The 15,137-nt window shown below is 33.8% G+C and overlaps 1 protein-coding gene across 1 annotated transcript; it reads left to right on the top strand.

Moving 5' to 3' along the window:
• The first annotated feature begins 325 nt into the window (after positions 1-325).
• LOC131045410 (U-box domain-containing protein 70) lies at positions 326-3,984 on the top strand. The gene is made up of 9 exons (XM_059218724.1): positions 326-698; positions 790-907; positions 1,000-1,124; positions 1,216-1,343; positions 1,462-1,616; positions 1,764-1,889; positions 1,965-2,426; positions 2,514-3,257; positions 3,380-3,984. Exons 6-9 carry the CDS (start codon positions 1,851-1,853, stop codon positions 3,563-3,565), a joined length of 1,431 nt encoding a protein of 476 aa, XP_059074707.1. The 5' UTR covers positions 326-698; positions 790-907; positions 1,000-1,124; positions 1,216-1,343; positions 1,462-1,616; positions 1,764-1,850; the 3' UTR covers positions 3,566-3,984.
• The last annotated feature ends 11,153 nt before the right edge of the window (positions 3,985-15,137 follow it).

The raw sequence follows: 15,137 nt of genomic DNA, 5'->3' as shown, positions 1-15,137 counted from the left end.
AATCCGACATAATTTCTTAACCTCTTGCGAGGAGACCGTGGATATTGCCGTCGCTCAATCAATTCGCATGTCTACTTGCGATGAGACCGTGGATATTGTCGTCGCTCAATAATATTTGCAAAGCCATTACCGCCACTCCAACCTCAATTTAACTTTCTTTTAAAAAGAATTAAAGAACTTTCCAACACGAGAGCGTCATACGAATATTTAAACAACGCCTCGAATATTTTTTCGTCGCTTTCAGTGCAAAAGAAATAAAGTTAAAATTGTCATCGTTTCCAAGAAGTCTAGCAGAAGTGCTTCGGTCTTTATAGTTTATAAATATTGTGCAGCGTTTTGGTGGGAAGAAATGCGTTACCTTCCCACCTTCCTTCTGGCGGAAAATCCAACGAAGATACAGTAAATCTTGTTTAAATGTGTGCACCTTAAATGTGGATTGGAATTTATAATTTATGAATTGTAACAGGCTTAACTTTCTTGGATACTTTATGCATGAGAACTGCAGTTTTAAGCGAATGCCCGCAGGTTGAAACATAGCCGGACAATGAAGGAATCTGCAGCTGAGAAAATTTATGTTGCCGTTGGAAAGGATTTGCATGAGAGCGCCTATGCTCTCAAATGGACGCTGAAAAACTTGCAAGCATTGTCAATAGTCCTCCTTCATATTTATGTTCCACCTCTCTTTATACGATCCGGAAGTAAGTATTTGAAAGATCACATAACATTCATATAAAAAAATATGTAGATCCGATTGTTTTCTTTAATAAATTTGGAGCTATGCGATTACAGCGGGGAATATTCCTGTAAAGCAAGTAAGGAGTGAAGTGAAGAGGCCTACGAGAAGATTGGAATGAGGGAGATCGACAGTTGCATGAACAAATATTTGCAGGTTTGTAGCCGAGCCAAGGTACGAATCTCACGGACTCTACAAAGAGATTTTTTGTTTTGTTGAGATGACTTGTGTACATGTGCCTTATCAAATCCGTGACTGTCCAACAGGTGAAAGCAGATACTTTGATTGTTTCCAAGCTTGATGTTTCCAAAGGAATTGTTGAAGAAGTTTGGAAGAGGGGTATCACGAAACTTATCATCGGCACAACGTCAACACGCGGTGGCCTGTCTAAGTATGCACAACAATATTCTATTTCTAGCCTGTAACATCGTCAAATTTTGTAAATGGTGATGGACTGTAACATTTTCAATAAAATATTACAGAAGGCTGAAGATTCAAGGGCCAGGAAAAGCAGATTACGTCCGAAAGCACGCGATCAATACATGTGACGTGTTTATCGTATGTAAGGAAATTCTTGTGTCAGATGGAAAAGGTTGTGCTGTTGAAAATGGTCAGTGATCTATCCATTTCTGTAAAAATAAATTTTTGACTTTTATATTACAGCGGTAGTTTATAAGTGCTGCGCTTTTTTCTTATTTGAAATTCGACATGACTGGAAAAATTGTCAGTTGATTTTAGCCGATCTTTCTCTGTGGAGCCAAAACCCGAACCATGCTTGAGAAGCTCCAGTGAAGCTTCCCATAATTTTCCAGTGGATGGAGATTCTACGGCAGCTTCGTCAGAAGATGCGAATGATGTCCTGTCTGAGCCTTAATTATCTCCAGTATTTCCTCACCTTCTTAAAGATCAAATTCATTCCCTCAAAGTTTTCTCAGATTTGATCTCTTTTCTAAAAGGTTCATGACAGTTGTTAAATATGAGGTTTGAAAGATGTAAATATTTTCTTAAAAATATTCGTAATGGAATGCAGGAGGCGAGTAGAGATATCGAAATCCTGAAATTAACGGAGGTGTTGGGGAAGGCAAAAAGAGAATTGGAAAGGGAAACCATAAGACGTATGGAAGCAGAGGCGGCTGCACTGAAATCTCATTGCAAGGTATGGCACAGCTTTTTCTTTCATATTATTTAAGATGCAATGTCTGAAACTCTTAAACTTTCCTGCATTTACCAGTTTAAAGAATACGAAGCCGCCTTAGAAGAAGCAGTGAAAGAGAAAGAAAGCGCGATCTTAGAATCAAAACTTAAAGAAGACGAGTGGATATCTCTGCTCAACCGATTTTTAATTGAACGAGACGATGCTTTCCAGCAACTCGAAGCGACACAGAAGAAGCTCGCAGCGGTGGAGAAACAAAACTACCGCATTTTGCAAGAAAAGGAGGCTGAAATTAAGAAGCTTAAAGGCTGTTTGCGTTCTGGGCCTCGAATCGAAACGTCATCCACTTCTTATGCCCTTCAAATCAGGGAATATTCCTTCGACGAAATTAAAGCGGCAACCTGCAATTTATCTGAGAGTTTAAGACTCAAAGTCGGTGGCTATGGCAACATTTACAGAGGCGCAGTAGGACAAACAACGGTTACAGTTAAAACCCTCAGGGAGGACACTTTACAGGGCTGGCAGGAGATCCGACGCGAGGTATAAACATAAAAATTAAATTTAAAACATCGCATATTTTGTTCTTCGTTGATATCTTAGGGTTTTTTTATAATATTCTATTTGCAGGTCAATATTTTAAAAGGCATTCAGCATCCGAATTTGGTGACGATCTTAGGAACCTGTTTCGAGCGAGGTTGTATAATGTATGAGTATATGCCCCACGGATGCCTGGCAGATCGTCTGAGCGGCAAAACCGGCACTTCACCGCTCTCTTGGCAGGAAAGAACCCGAATTACCATGGAAATTTGCTCTGCTTTACAATTCTTACACAGTTTAAAGCCGGATCCAATCGTCCACCGCGACCTTGAGCCCGAAAATATACTCCTCGACGAGAGTGATGTAAGTAAAATCACTAACTTTGGTCTCGCTCGTCGTCTACCAGAAGTTGTACAGGGAGAACCAGAGCCAAGACGTACATATTTGTATATGGATCCAGAGTACATTAGCAGCGGCAAATACACAACCAAATCCGATGTATACAGCCTAGGAATGATCATCGTTCAGCTTCTTACAGGGAAATCAGCGCTGGGACTGGTAAATGAGGTAAAAAGTGCGCTTGCTAGTGGAGAATTGAAACAGATTTTGGACCCTTCAGCAGGTGAATGGCCTTTTGCGCACGCTACTCAAGTGGCTGAACTTGGATTACTTTGCACGGAACAAGTAAGCGAGAAAAGGCCGGACCTTGAGCCAGCTGTGATGAAAATGATGGATAAGCTTCGAAGTTTTAAAATCGCTGAAACTGACGCCGCCAGGCCTCGCACTGTTCAGGTTACAGATGTTCCGAGTTGCTTCTTCTGTCCAATAACTAAGGTAAATATCAATTTGTACTCTTGTAAATTTCAATATTAAAGTTCCAGGTTTCTAGAAATGCTATTTTTATTGACATTGTCAGGAAATTACTGTTCGATAAGAAAATGTAATTTAATTTGCAGGATATTATGCAGTATCCTTGTGTTGCAGCAGACGGGTTTACATATGAAAAGGAGGCCATCAAAGAATGGTTATGTCGAGGACACGACACATCGCCCATGACAAATGTAAAGCTTGAGCATATGAGTCTGATATCTAACCATTCGTTGAGATCAGCCATTCTACAGTGGCAAGAAGGACACATTTAACTTCAAAATCTGGTGAAACTTCTTTCAATTTAGGGTTATTACTGTTAATATACATTCAGTTTGACTGTAAATTCTGGTGGGAGAAATATCTGTTGTATAGACGAAATGTAAAATTATTGACACTCCAGTGGATTTTGTTCCTGACTACGTCTCTTGGTGTCTGTCCTACATAATTCTGCAAGGAAAGTTACTCAGTTTTAGGGCTAAATCTGTCTAGTAATGTCCTTCTGATCTCTTCTGCTGTATGTATGTTGGGGTTTGTCCCTTGTTGCTAAGAGGTAGACTGTTTTGCTCTTTCTGCTCTGGCTTTATACTATATCCAGAATTGTAACTACTGTATGTTTGCTGGGATTTCTCCTTTGTCTCTAAGACGCGGATTGTTTTGCCCCCTAATTTATTTATTTTTTATTATTATTTTATACTACATCCAAAAATGTAACCAATTCTATTTTTAATAAAAATTCAGGCATCCGTCTTTTATCTTAAGAAAGAGAGTAGAATATTTAAGTAAAAGTAGATTCTAGTGGCTAGAGATTGTATACCAACTAGTAGAAGATCTTCATTTAAAATGTTAAAATATTTAGTATCTACAATCATTTTTTTTAACTTCAGATTTTGAAAATTGTTCTCTTATATACTGTAAATCTTATTTCTTTTTCACCAGGTTGGCACATTTATGTAAATTGTATTTCAAAGAAGTAAGATGCTTAAAAAAATATTGTTATATTTTAATATTTAATTTTAAGAATCTTTTAGATAGAGAAAGTGTGATCTACTTTATATAAATGTAATAGTTCTTAGTTCTCAATTAAGAGTGTAAAGAGAGCATTTTTATGTTGCTACAAAAGTTTTATTCAATAAATTTTATATTATTTTGTTTTCTTTTCTTTAGTTATCAATTAAGAGTGTAAAGAGAGCATTTTTATGTTGTTACAAAAGTTTTATTCAATAAATTTATATTTTTAGGTTTTTCTTTCTATAATTATCAATTAAGAGTGTAAAGAGAGCATTTTTATGTTGGTACAAAAATTCTATTCAATAAATTTTATATTTTTTTGGTGTTTTTTTTGTCCTATGTTGTTCATTATATTCATACAATAATATTCATTTTTTTCTTTGTTGTTGCACAAATCATCTTGTGTTTTTGTTTATTTCATTAAGTAAAATTGTATCAAAGTCAAGTTTAAATTTTTCTTAATCTACTACAATCATGGAAAGTATGAGAAACAAACTTTCCCGATCTCAAATCTTAAAAATTATGATTTCTAGATAATTAAGATTAAGGGATTCTCTTTTCTTTCAAGGTGTTTAAAATTTAATGAAAAAATTGTTTCCTAATTCACATGACTAAGCATACAATGTATAGGAATAAATAAAGAATACATGTTAATAGAATAAAAATAGAACATGAATACCTTTTTCTTCATTAAATAGGTCACGATGGAATTCTCAAAAAATCTAAACAAGCATAGAAGATTCTACAAACAATATATGAAGGTAAAATTAAGATTAAAATCATAAACATAAATTCTTAAAAGAGATTTTAAAATTTTACATATGAAAGCTTTAAATCCTATAGATGCATTTTTACCTATGCAATGGGTGTGGCAAGATAAATTTATCTACCATGATGAGACTCTATAGAATCAAGGTAGGTTTTAATATTAAACTTAGATGTTATAAAAATCATATAATTTGGTTATTATTTGCATTATATTATTATTGTTGCATTCTAAATGGCAACTTAACAAATATTGGATCTAAAATCATGGATTTTTCTTTCTTAAAATGCTAATGAATAATGTATGGCAAAATTTAAGACATGAAGTTAAAACAATGAAGTTTTGTGAGATATAATGTTGATGAATGTTTGTCACCTATTGTTGGGGAGAGCATGCTATTTTTACTAGCAAGATCAACATGATGGGAGCATGAACCCTTGCAATACAATAAATAATGGTTGGAGACATAGGTTGAAGCCTTTAAAAAATATAGAAGCTCGAGTTAATAATAATTCTACATAATTTTTGGTAGACTAATGGATGTTCATTGATAAATAAAAATATGAGAATGTTTTTTGTACAATAATTATTAAATCTATAGCATTAAATATGTTGAAAATATTTCTATAAGAGATAAGGAAATACCACATGAAATTTTAAATATAATAATGAGAGTATAAATATATTGTAATATTTCACAATGGAGATATCCATCCAATGTTTGTAGGCCTAATAGAAATAACAAATAACTTAGAAGATAATTATGGAAAGAATAAACAATATTTCTCTCATAGAATGTAAATAGAATATGAACATTATGTGAGAAACCTTTAGTTATATAGGCCAAAGTGAGACATACGACAAAAAATGATTATGACTAGTGTCTTACTCTTACAATATAATATATATTAAAATTTCCCTAAAAGTGTCTTTAATCTTGTGACAAATGAATCTCTCACAAAAAAGAAAGATAAAGAAATAAAAAATAAACTATATAATATGAGAAGGATAAAACCTCATGCAAGGAAAAATTCCTCGTATAAGAGAGTGAAGAAATTTTTTTTGGTGTTCCCACTGAAGAAATTTTATTCACCACCAAGATAGATCACAAATGATGATACTTAATTTTAATGAAGGTTATAGTGAATATGTCTACAAATTGATTTAATATAGGATGATATCTTAAATTAATGGTGTACTATTAAATAACTCCCTAAAAATATCTATTAGTCCATTTTTTTTTCTTTTCATTTTAGTAAAGATCGTTATAACCAAAGAATGACAAAGTTCATTGGGAAAGTTCAAAAATAATGATTTCTAAGGAATATACTACAATAACATTTATAATTCTCATCATTCTTGATGTGAACCCATAAGTCATTTTCTAGATCCATGAGAATGACATGAGGTGAGCACTATGGAGTAAATATGAAGTATATTGCTTTTTAGTTTGCATTTGAATACTATTGTGATTAGTTCATTAGCTAATAGAAAGGTTTGACAAAAAGGATCCCAACCTCCAGTTTAAGGAATTGGCACAACTTAAGTAAGGGGTATCTATTGATGATTATATTATGGAAGTTCAAAGGCTTTCCCTATTAGTAACTATCATTTCTGAGAGAAGGTTGGTTGTTCTATTTTTGGATGGCCTAATGGACCCTCTAAGAGTTTGGATCAAAGCACTCAACCCTAGTACAATTCAAGATGTGGTTAAGAAGGCTTTATATTTGAACTCAAGTGCAACCAAGAACAAAATCCATCAAATACATCATCCCTACATGAGGACAAAACAAAATAACCTTTCCAAAGGGAATGGCCAAAAAGAAACAAATTGGATGAAGAAACTACTCAAGAGCTAAGGAGGAAGAAAAATTCTTTTACTTGTAAAGAATCTTGAGATCCTAGACATAGATGCGTTGGCAAGAGAATTTTTTTATTATATTGAGGTTATACACAATAGTGATGAGGAAGACAAATCTGATCTAAGTAGTGAGAAAGATGAAACAAAGGAAGAACAACCAATGATAAAGGAACCCCTACTTAAAGAGAAGAAGGATAATATAATTGCCACTATGAATGGAACTCAAGGACTTAAACTTTGTCAAGGTGTCAGGTATATTACAAGGACAAGAGATAGTGGTATTGATTGATAGAGGAACTACTCACAGTTGTAGTAACTCATTTTTGGTTGACAAAGAAGAACCATTAAACTGAAAAATTTAGTTTGAAATTGGCAAATGGCTACTATAATACCCTACAAATGGTCATCTAAACCATGATCCCTTAATCTCGACAACATCACCAAGGTCCTAACCAAAGGCAATTAAATAAATCTCGAGCACACAATTAATTTCTTAAATCATCAATGTTACATGGCAAAATTAATCAATCAATATTAATTAAATCTTTATTTAATTAATTAAATCATTCCAAGTAAATCATTTTAAACAATTATCTTATTTATTTTATTAAATATCCTAGCATATTTAATTAAATAAATCAATTTGCCATAAATCTTCAAAAAAGGAAACAAATAAAAAAAGGAATTAATTGACAAAAAAATAATTAAAAATTTGAGAAAAGAAATCAATTAGAGATAATCTTGAAAAAACAAATTAAAAATTGATAAATAATCTCAAAGAAAGCAAATAAAAAATTAAATCTTAAAATTGAATGAAATAGAGAATAAATCATTTTTTTTCTTGATTTTATCTTAATTTTAGTTCAATTTCCTTTAAAACTGAGAAAAGCATTCAATCACATCAATTCACCTGGATTGTGCTTCCTCTTGGAAAATCTTGACCACTCATCATCATTTGATCTCAGCCTTTGGTTTCTTTCTAAATTTTCTATAAATTCAGGCTCTCATCTCTCATTCAAAAATCCTTGAGAATATATTGTTATTATGTTGTTTTTGCTCTAGGTTCATTGATAATTTTCATTGAGATATTACATATTAATTATTTCATATTGCTTAAATCATTTAGCTTAATATTGCTTAAATCATGATAGATTAATCTTGCATATCTTTTATTCATCTAGCTTAAATCTTGCATCCATCTAGCTTGAATTCATGCTCATATAGATTTAAAAATCTTTTGTTTAGGTGTTGTCTAGTCACTGGATAACTTAGAAATCTGAGAGCAATCTAAACACACATCTATTAGAAGGCAATGGGTCACTTTGTAATGGTTTTATTATTCATGTTTATATTTGTCTAACCATGCATGCAATGACTTAATTGAAGTGTTGTGTATTCAGGTATAGATACAGGTTCATTTTTTATACACACAGCTACTGAATGTCTTGTTCAACAAAGGTACATAATTCAAACATTACAATTGGTGACTACATTGTCTAGGATGATTTCTATGCTATATGCTATATTGGGTATCACAAAAATTTTAGACAATTGAATTCAAATTTTAGATATCTAGCAAGAAGGTGGTGTTTAGAAGAATCTCCAGTGAAATTATTGAAGATCTATTAGCCAATAGAATGGAGAACTCATGTAGACATGGAGATGTTGAATGGGACACGCAATACCTTATTTTGTCAAAGATTTTAAGCAACAAGACTAAGTATTATCACGAAGATCTACAACTGATCTTGGATGAGAATAGTCTACCTTTTGAGAACATTGTTGGTGTAAATAAATATTCATTACACTTTACTTAAGTTAACTTAGGATAATGCATCTCTTCGTAGTTTGGATTTGAGACACTTAGGGAAGTGTGCACATAGGGATATAGAGCTTGTAGGAGAAATTCCACCTTTTGTGGTCTTATTTTGCTGTTACACTCCACATTCGGTGGGTCATCCACCTCTTGTAGAATATTATAGTATTTCTCCTACCTACCCTAGTATTTCTTACCTAACCTTGTTTCTCATTGAGCCACATGTCATGATTGTATGCTCATACATCCATATGGCCTTGCCTATATAAGCATGCCTATATTCAGTGTATTGGTGAATCTAGTTGATCATTTGCATATTGATGAGAATACAGTTTGTTCTTGTCATTCTTTTATCTCTCTTTTATACTTTTCATTGTGCCCTTGATCTTGGAAAAATCTCACATGGTATCAGAGCCAAGTCCGGGCTAGGAGCCCCAAGCACACTAGAGGTGTGGCTTAAGGGGGGGGTGTTAGTGTTGGAAATAAGCCACACCTAGACTGATGATGGACTGGTCCAAGAGGGGCGAGTAGCTCAGTGGTAGACCACTCCAGCAGCATATGGAAGGTCCTAGGTTTGAGTCCTAGTTGGTCCATGTCTCAATATGGTATCAGAGCCAGGTCGAAGCTAGGAGCCCCAAGCACACGAGAGGTGTGGCTTAAGGGGGGTGTTGGTCTTGGAAATAAGCCACACCCGGACCGACGATGGACTAGTCCAAGAGGAGCCAATAGCTCAATGGTAGAGCACTCCAGCAGGGTATGGAAGGTCCTAGGTTCGAGTCCTAGCTGGTCCATGTCTCAACATGGCATCAGAGCCATTAGAGTGTCATTGATTGGTTTTTGGAGACATCATGGAAGGATTCTATTTTCAGATTTGAGAAACTGCACTTTTTGGAGGCATCTTAGTGTGTGTGTGAAAAGTGGACTTGTATCTGTATCTGCAATACACAACACTTCAATTAAATCATTAGATGCATGGTTAGTAAATCAATAATCAATGAACAATATAACCATAACAAAGCGACCCATTGCCTTCTAGTAAATGCGAGTTTAGATTGCTCTCAGATTTCTAAGCTATCCAGTGACTAGACAACACCTAAATGAAGGATTTTTAAATGTATATGAGTATGGATTCAAGCTAGATGGATGCAATATTTAAGCTAGATGAATAAAAGATATGCAAGATTAATCTATCATGATTTAAGCAATATTATGAGATAAATGATCTAAATGATTTAACTAATATGCAATATATCAATGCAAATTATCAATGAACCTAGAGAAAAAAACAACATAACAATAATACATTCTCTAGGATCTTTTAATGAGAGATGAGAGCTCGGACTTATAGAAAATTCAGAAAGAAACCAACGGCTGAGATCAAATGATGATGAGCGGTCAAGATTTTCCAAGAGGAAGCACATTCAAGGTGAATTGATGTGATTGGATGTTTTTCTCGGTTTTAAAAGAAATTGAACTAAAATTAAGATAAAATCAAGAAAAACTAATTTATTCTCTATTTCATTCAATTTTAATATTTAATTGTTTTAATTGCTTTCTTTGAGATTATTAATCAATTTTTAATTTTTTTTTCAAGATTATCTCCAATTGATTTCTTTTATCAAATTTTAATTCTTTTTTTGTCAATTAATTCCTTTTTTAATTTATTTCCTTTTTTGAATATTTGTGCTCATAATTTACAATTCTTCTTTCTTGATTTGTTTCCTTTTTTGAAGATTTGTGGTAAATTGATTTATTTAATTAAATTAATTCCTCTTTTTGATGATTTAGTGGCAAATTGATTATTTAATTAAATATGCAAAAGATATTTAACTAAAATAAATAAGATAATTGTTTAAAATGATTTACTTGGAATGATTTAATTAATTAAATAAATATTTAATTAATATTGATTGATTAATTTTGCCATGTGACATTTGATGATTTTAGAATTAATTGTGTGCTCAAGATTTATTTAATTGCCTTTGGTTAGGACCTTGGTGACATTGTCGAGATTAGACGCTCATGGTTTAGATGACCATTTTTAGGGTATTACATTTGCCCCTCTTTGAATTAATGTGCGAGCAGTGCATTGGTTCAAAGAAAATTTGATGTCTAGGAGATACCAGTTCTGAACTAGATGAAAAGCGAGGTGTTTAGCTTGATTCGAAGCAATGAAGCTGAATGAAGTCTGATTAAAGCGATACCGATCCTGAACTTGATTGAACTTAGGAATGATAGAAAAAAAAAGATACCGAACTTGAACTTGATTGATCAAGAAGCGGATCTTACTGATCTAAAACTTGATTGAACTCGACACAGTGAGTGATGATAAAAATTGATCTTGAACTTGATTGATCAAGATACGATGAGTAAAGATAAACTATCCAGCTTGATCCAAAGTGATGAATATCGAACACCTACTTAGATTGAGTGTGATTAAAGATACTCTTTAAACCCTTGATTGAGTTTAAATGAATAATCAGCTTGATGAAAAGCGATGAAATTGATTAACGTTAAGAGATTGATTCAGATAAAAGACAAATATCAGCTTGATTTGAAGCGATGAAACTGATATGCCCCTAGAGATTGATTTGATTCAGATGGTCAAGAAATCTCAACTTAATATTAAGCGATGAAGTTGAGATGCCCCTAGCGATAAGAATTTGATTGATTTTCTTTAGTTGAAAATATTTTGCTCCACTTTTGATGAAGATTTGAAAATTTTCTCGACATTGAAGAATGTGAGGTCATAAAGTCACAAGTATGCCCCCTCAGGAGAAAAATCGAAAGATAGTGAGGGTACATAATGATTATAGGCAATATTGAGTGATGATAAGTTGTTTTGAGCACAAATGGATTCAGAGGAATTTTTGAAAATTTTGCGTTGATTGATAAGGAATTGAGCGCAAAGTTGATCTATAGAAATTAAATTGAGATTCAGCGTTGATTAACGATAAATTGAGTGCAATTAGAAGAGAGAATGAGATTTTGATGAAAAGCACTAAGTGGTCCAAATTTTGTGAAATTTCGATGAGAGAGTTGACATCAGATTTCAATTTTGATCCCGAAAAATGGACTCAGGATAACCGATTTACAAGCTCATGATTTGATTTCATCATACTTGTGTTGATTGATTATGAGATGTTGTTCTATACTCTTTATTCTATATGTATGCATTTCTTTTCAGTATGTAATGCAAATGATTATGGATGTTTATTTTTGTTTTTTTTCATATGCAAATAAATGAATGTGAATGAGTGTCTAGTAATGTAATATTTTCATTTTTCTATGCAATAAGATGAATGCAGATGAGTAATAATGAATGTATGAATCTATATAATATGTTTATGTATGTAGCTAACACCTCAAAACACAAGTACTTGATCGGAGAAATGATGAAAAGAGACCACTTAGCTTAGAAATGATGATGCTCCAATTCTCATTCAGAAAATAAAGAAAGCATTGTTACCATATCGAAATCACTCTAAATGTATGAGATGCAGAATGAAATGCAAAATGAGATGCAAAATGAGATGCAACTGAAACCTAGTCACTGGGTTTGAAAAGCTTAATTTTCATCATTGCGTGTTTTACAAACACAATAGGCAGATTAGAGTTCCTTGCTTTTCATGTGCAACATTAATTATCTTGTTCGCAATGACCCTTCTTTCTCGTTCGTATCCTTGGACAGATTTCGCATGGACCCAGACTAGACAATAAAGAAATTCCCTCAAAACAGACAAAGAAATGATGGGAACCTCCCTATAGAATTCAAATAAGCGGAGTTGAGGTATGTGAGGAAATTTCACCTTGATGTGAAGGCTCTTATCATAGACACCCAACTAATTTAGATGTTTCCATATCATTGGGATCATTCCTACAAGAAGAAAACAAGAAAATATTATGCCCCCAATCCTTTCTCCTCTTAGTCAAGATAGACTTCCTCAAGTTACTCAGAGGGATAATAATCGAAAACCAATATAAAAGACAGCACACAAAGAAAATTTTCATGCATAGCTCAAATTGTTTTAGTGATTGTTTTCCGTTATGTTGTTTTGCTTGTTAACTCAGTGATAAAACTCTTTAGTAGTTAGGAGATAGGTGAGTGACTCGGAGTGGATGACCAGGTATCACTGACGTAAAGATGACTTGGTTGATACTTCTTAGGACATGTAAAGTGCTTTGTCGATTAACCTAAGACTAGGACAATGATTAGTTTCAAGCCATGAGGTTTCCAAGACACTAGGATGTCACAAAAGTGACTCAAAATTATATACAAATGAAATCAAAGAATGGCATGAAAATGGGAATGCCAACGTTATATTGATAGATGGAGCGCTTGAGTACAAGAGGCACCTATTTGCCAGGTTTTCACCTGCTTAGCAAAGATCCCTTTTTTTTAGGACTTTTTCTAATTTTTAGGATTTCTTTAGGACCATTTTATGATTTTTATGATTTTGTTCAGAACTTTTTATGATTTTTATGATTTTCTAATGTTTGCCCCTAGTGTCTAGCAAGGTAAAAGGGATTTTGAGTACATGAATGGATAAGCGAATGATGGTGGATGCTTTCAAGGACTATCTCGCAATATTAATCAAAGCATACGGTCTAGATATAGCAATGTAAAGCAAGGATTTTAGCAATGTAAAGCAAGGATATAGTATAATGAAGCCATATGGTCCAAACAAGTGGCCATGTCAAGAGGTTTGTGGAAAACATGTTTTTGCATTTTGTCCATATCTGTTGATCAAGATCAAGGGATAGATTTGGATGGGAGGCAGATAGGATAAGCAAGATCAAAGGGAGTAGTGAAGGATGTAAGCGAGAAATGGAGAGGAGCTAAAGGGTCTAGATAAAGTGTAGTATATAGGACACATGCAAAACCTATAAAGATCCTTAACCTTGTCAAGATAAAAGGTGGAAAAGGGATATGAATGTAGATAGAGCGAATGAGGGATAATGGAGGATGAAGGATAATGGAGGAAAAAAGATAATAGATGGATGTACATGGATGGAACTTGCCCTCAGTGTAAAGTACAAAAGGATAATGGATTACGCATAACGCCTGTTTGCCAGGTATTCATCATGGTACTTGCCCAAGGCGCCACAAGAAGTGGTTTTCACACAAGGACGAATTTATGTCTCTTTACTTCTTTTTTTATGATTTGTTTTTTTTTTCACTTTTTCATCATTTTTTTTCTTCTTTTTGGAGGATAATGAAGGCATGCTAGGGGATGGAAGAACGACCCCAACATCTAGCTTCTTTGGATTGTACCCTTAGAATATGTGTTGCAATAGACCATGGCTATAAAGGTATGCTAAAAAATGTTGGCAGGATAATAAAATGAAACTAGGGCAAATATTTATGCAAAGGATTGGATAAGAGGGATGGAAGGGTGGAAAATAGGTGTTGGAGAATGGATGGGATGTTGGAAGAATTGTGTATGGCTACATGGAAATGCTGGAAAGATCAACATTGGCACATGCTGTGAGGGATGGTGGACATATGGAGGAGAAGTGAATCTTAGATTTTGAGATTTGGATGGAGGAAAGGTTATAGATTTTGGGGCATAAGAACCCAAAATGGATGAAGGAGGTGATGGAGGAATAGACTTATAAGGTTTGGATGGAGGAACAACAATTTTGGATGCCAATTTTGATTTTTCTTGAGACTTTTGTGCTTCAAGTAGTCGTTTAAGGATCCACATGGTTTTTGATTTTTCATGTTTTTGTAGTTCCTTAGAGCGCATTTCTTGTACAAGTGCCTTAGGAACCCATATAACTTTTGAATTTTCTTCTTTCTTTGTGGGCCTTTGTGGCGTTTTGTATTTTTATTTTTATTTTTCGATCATATTTTTCTTTGTTTTGACATGTTGATTAGATGGGACATGTTGATCCTTGAATACATGTGGATTACTTGACTTATGAATTTTATGCTTGGCATCCAAATTGCTTGGAGGGAGATGTGTGGGTAGATAGGAATGATATGAAGGTATTTTAGATGGATGGAAGGTACTCAAAGATGTGTGCCTTTGTTGATCCTGCATAAGGGATGGAGGGATATAGGGACCTAGAATGGATGGAAGAGGTGAAGGGGAAGGCATGTATTTGGATTTAACTGGAGAAATGTAGGATTTATGAGAGATACCAACATCTTGAGAGTGAGAAATGTAGCCAATATAATCAATATTTTCTTTTATATCAGGGGGTTCTAATATACCCTGTTCATGAATGTCTAACCCTTTTCTTTGATAATGCATGCTTTGAAAGATCTTTTTAACAAAGGGTTTCTTCTTACTTTTAATGCTAGAGGCAAGTCCATTTTGAAGTGGAGGTGGCTTGCAAGGTATGATAGGATCATGAAGTGAACATGGAGGATTATGACAAGGGGAT

The sequence above is a fragment of the Cryptomeria japonica genome, chromosome 4 (genome assembly GCF_030272615.1).
Source record: "Cryptomeria japonica chromosome 4, Sugi_1.0, whole genome shotgun sequence".
Classification (NCBI taxonomy): Eukaryota; Viridiplantae; Streptophyta; class Pinopsida; order Cupressales; family Cupressaceae; genus Cryptomeria; species Cryptomeria japonica.
The sequence above is the reverse complement of the archived record's forward strand: the minus strand, read 5'-3'. Positions and strand labels throughout refer to the sequence as shown.

Excerpts from the sequence above, each read along its gene's own strand:
- LOC131045410 (XM_059218724.1), top strand. The coding sequence starts at position 1,851 with ATGGAAGCAGAGGCGGCTGCACTGAAATCTCATTGCAAG. Across the intron at positions 2,427-2,513 it reads GGCAGGAGATCCGACGCGAG|GTCAATATTTTAAAAGGCAT; the intron begins GTATAAACATAA and ends TTCTATTTGCAG. Across the intron at positions 3,258-3,379 it reads TCTTCTGTCCAATAACTAAG|GATATTATGCAGTATCCTTG; the intron begins GTAAATATCAAT and ends TTTAATTTGCAG.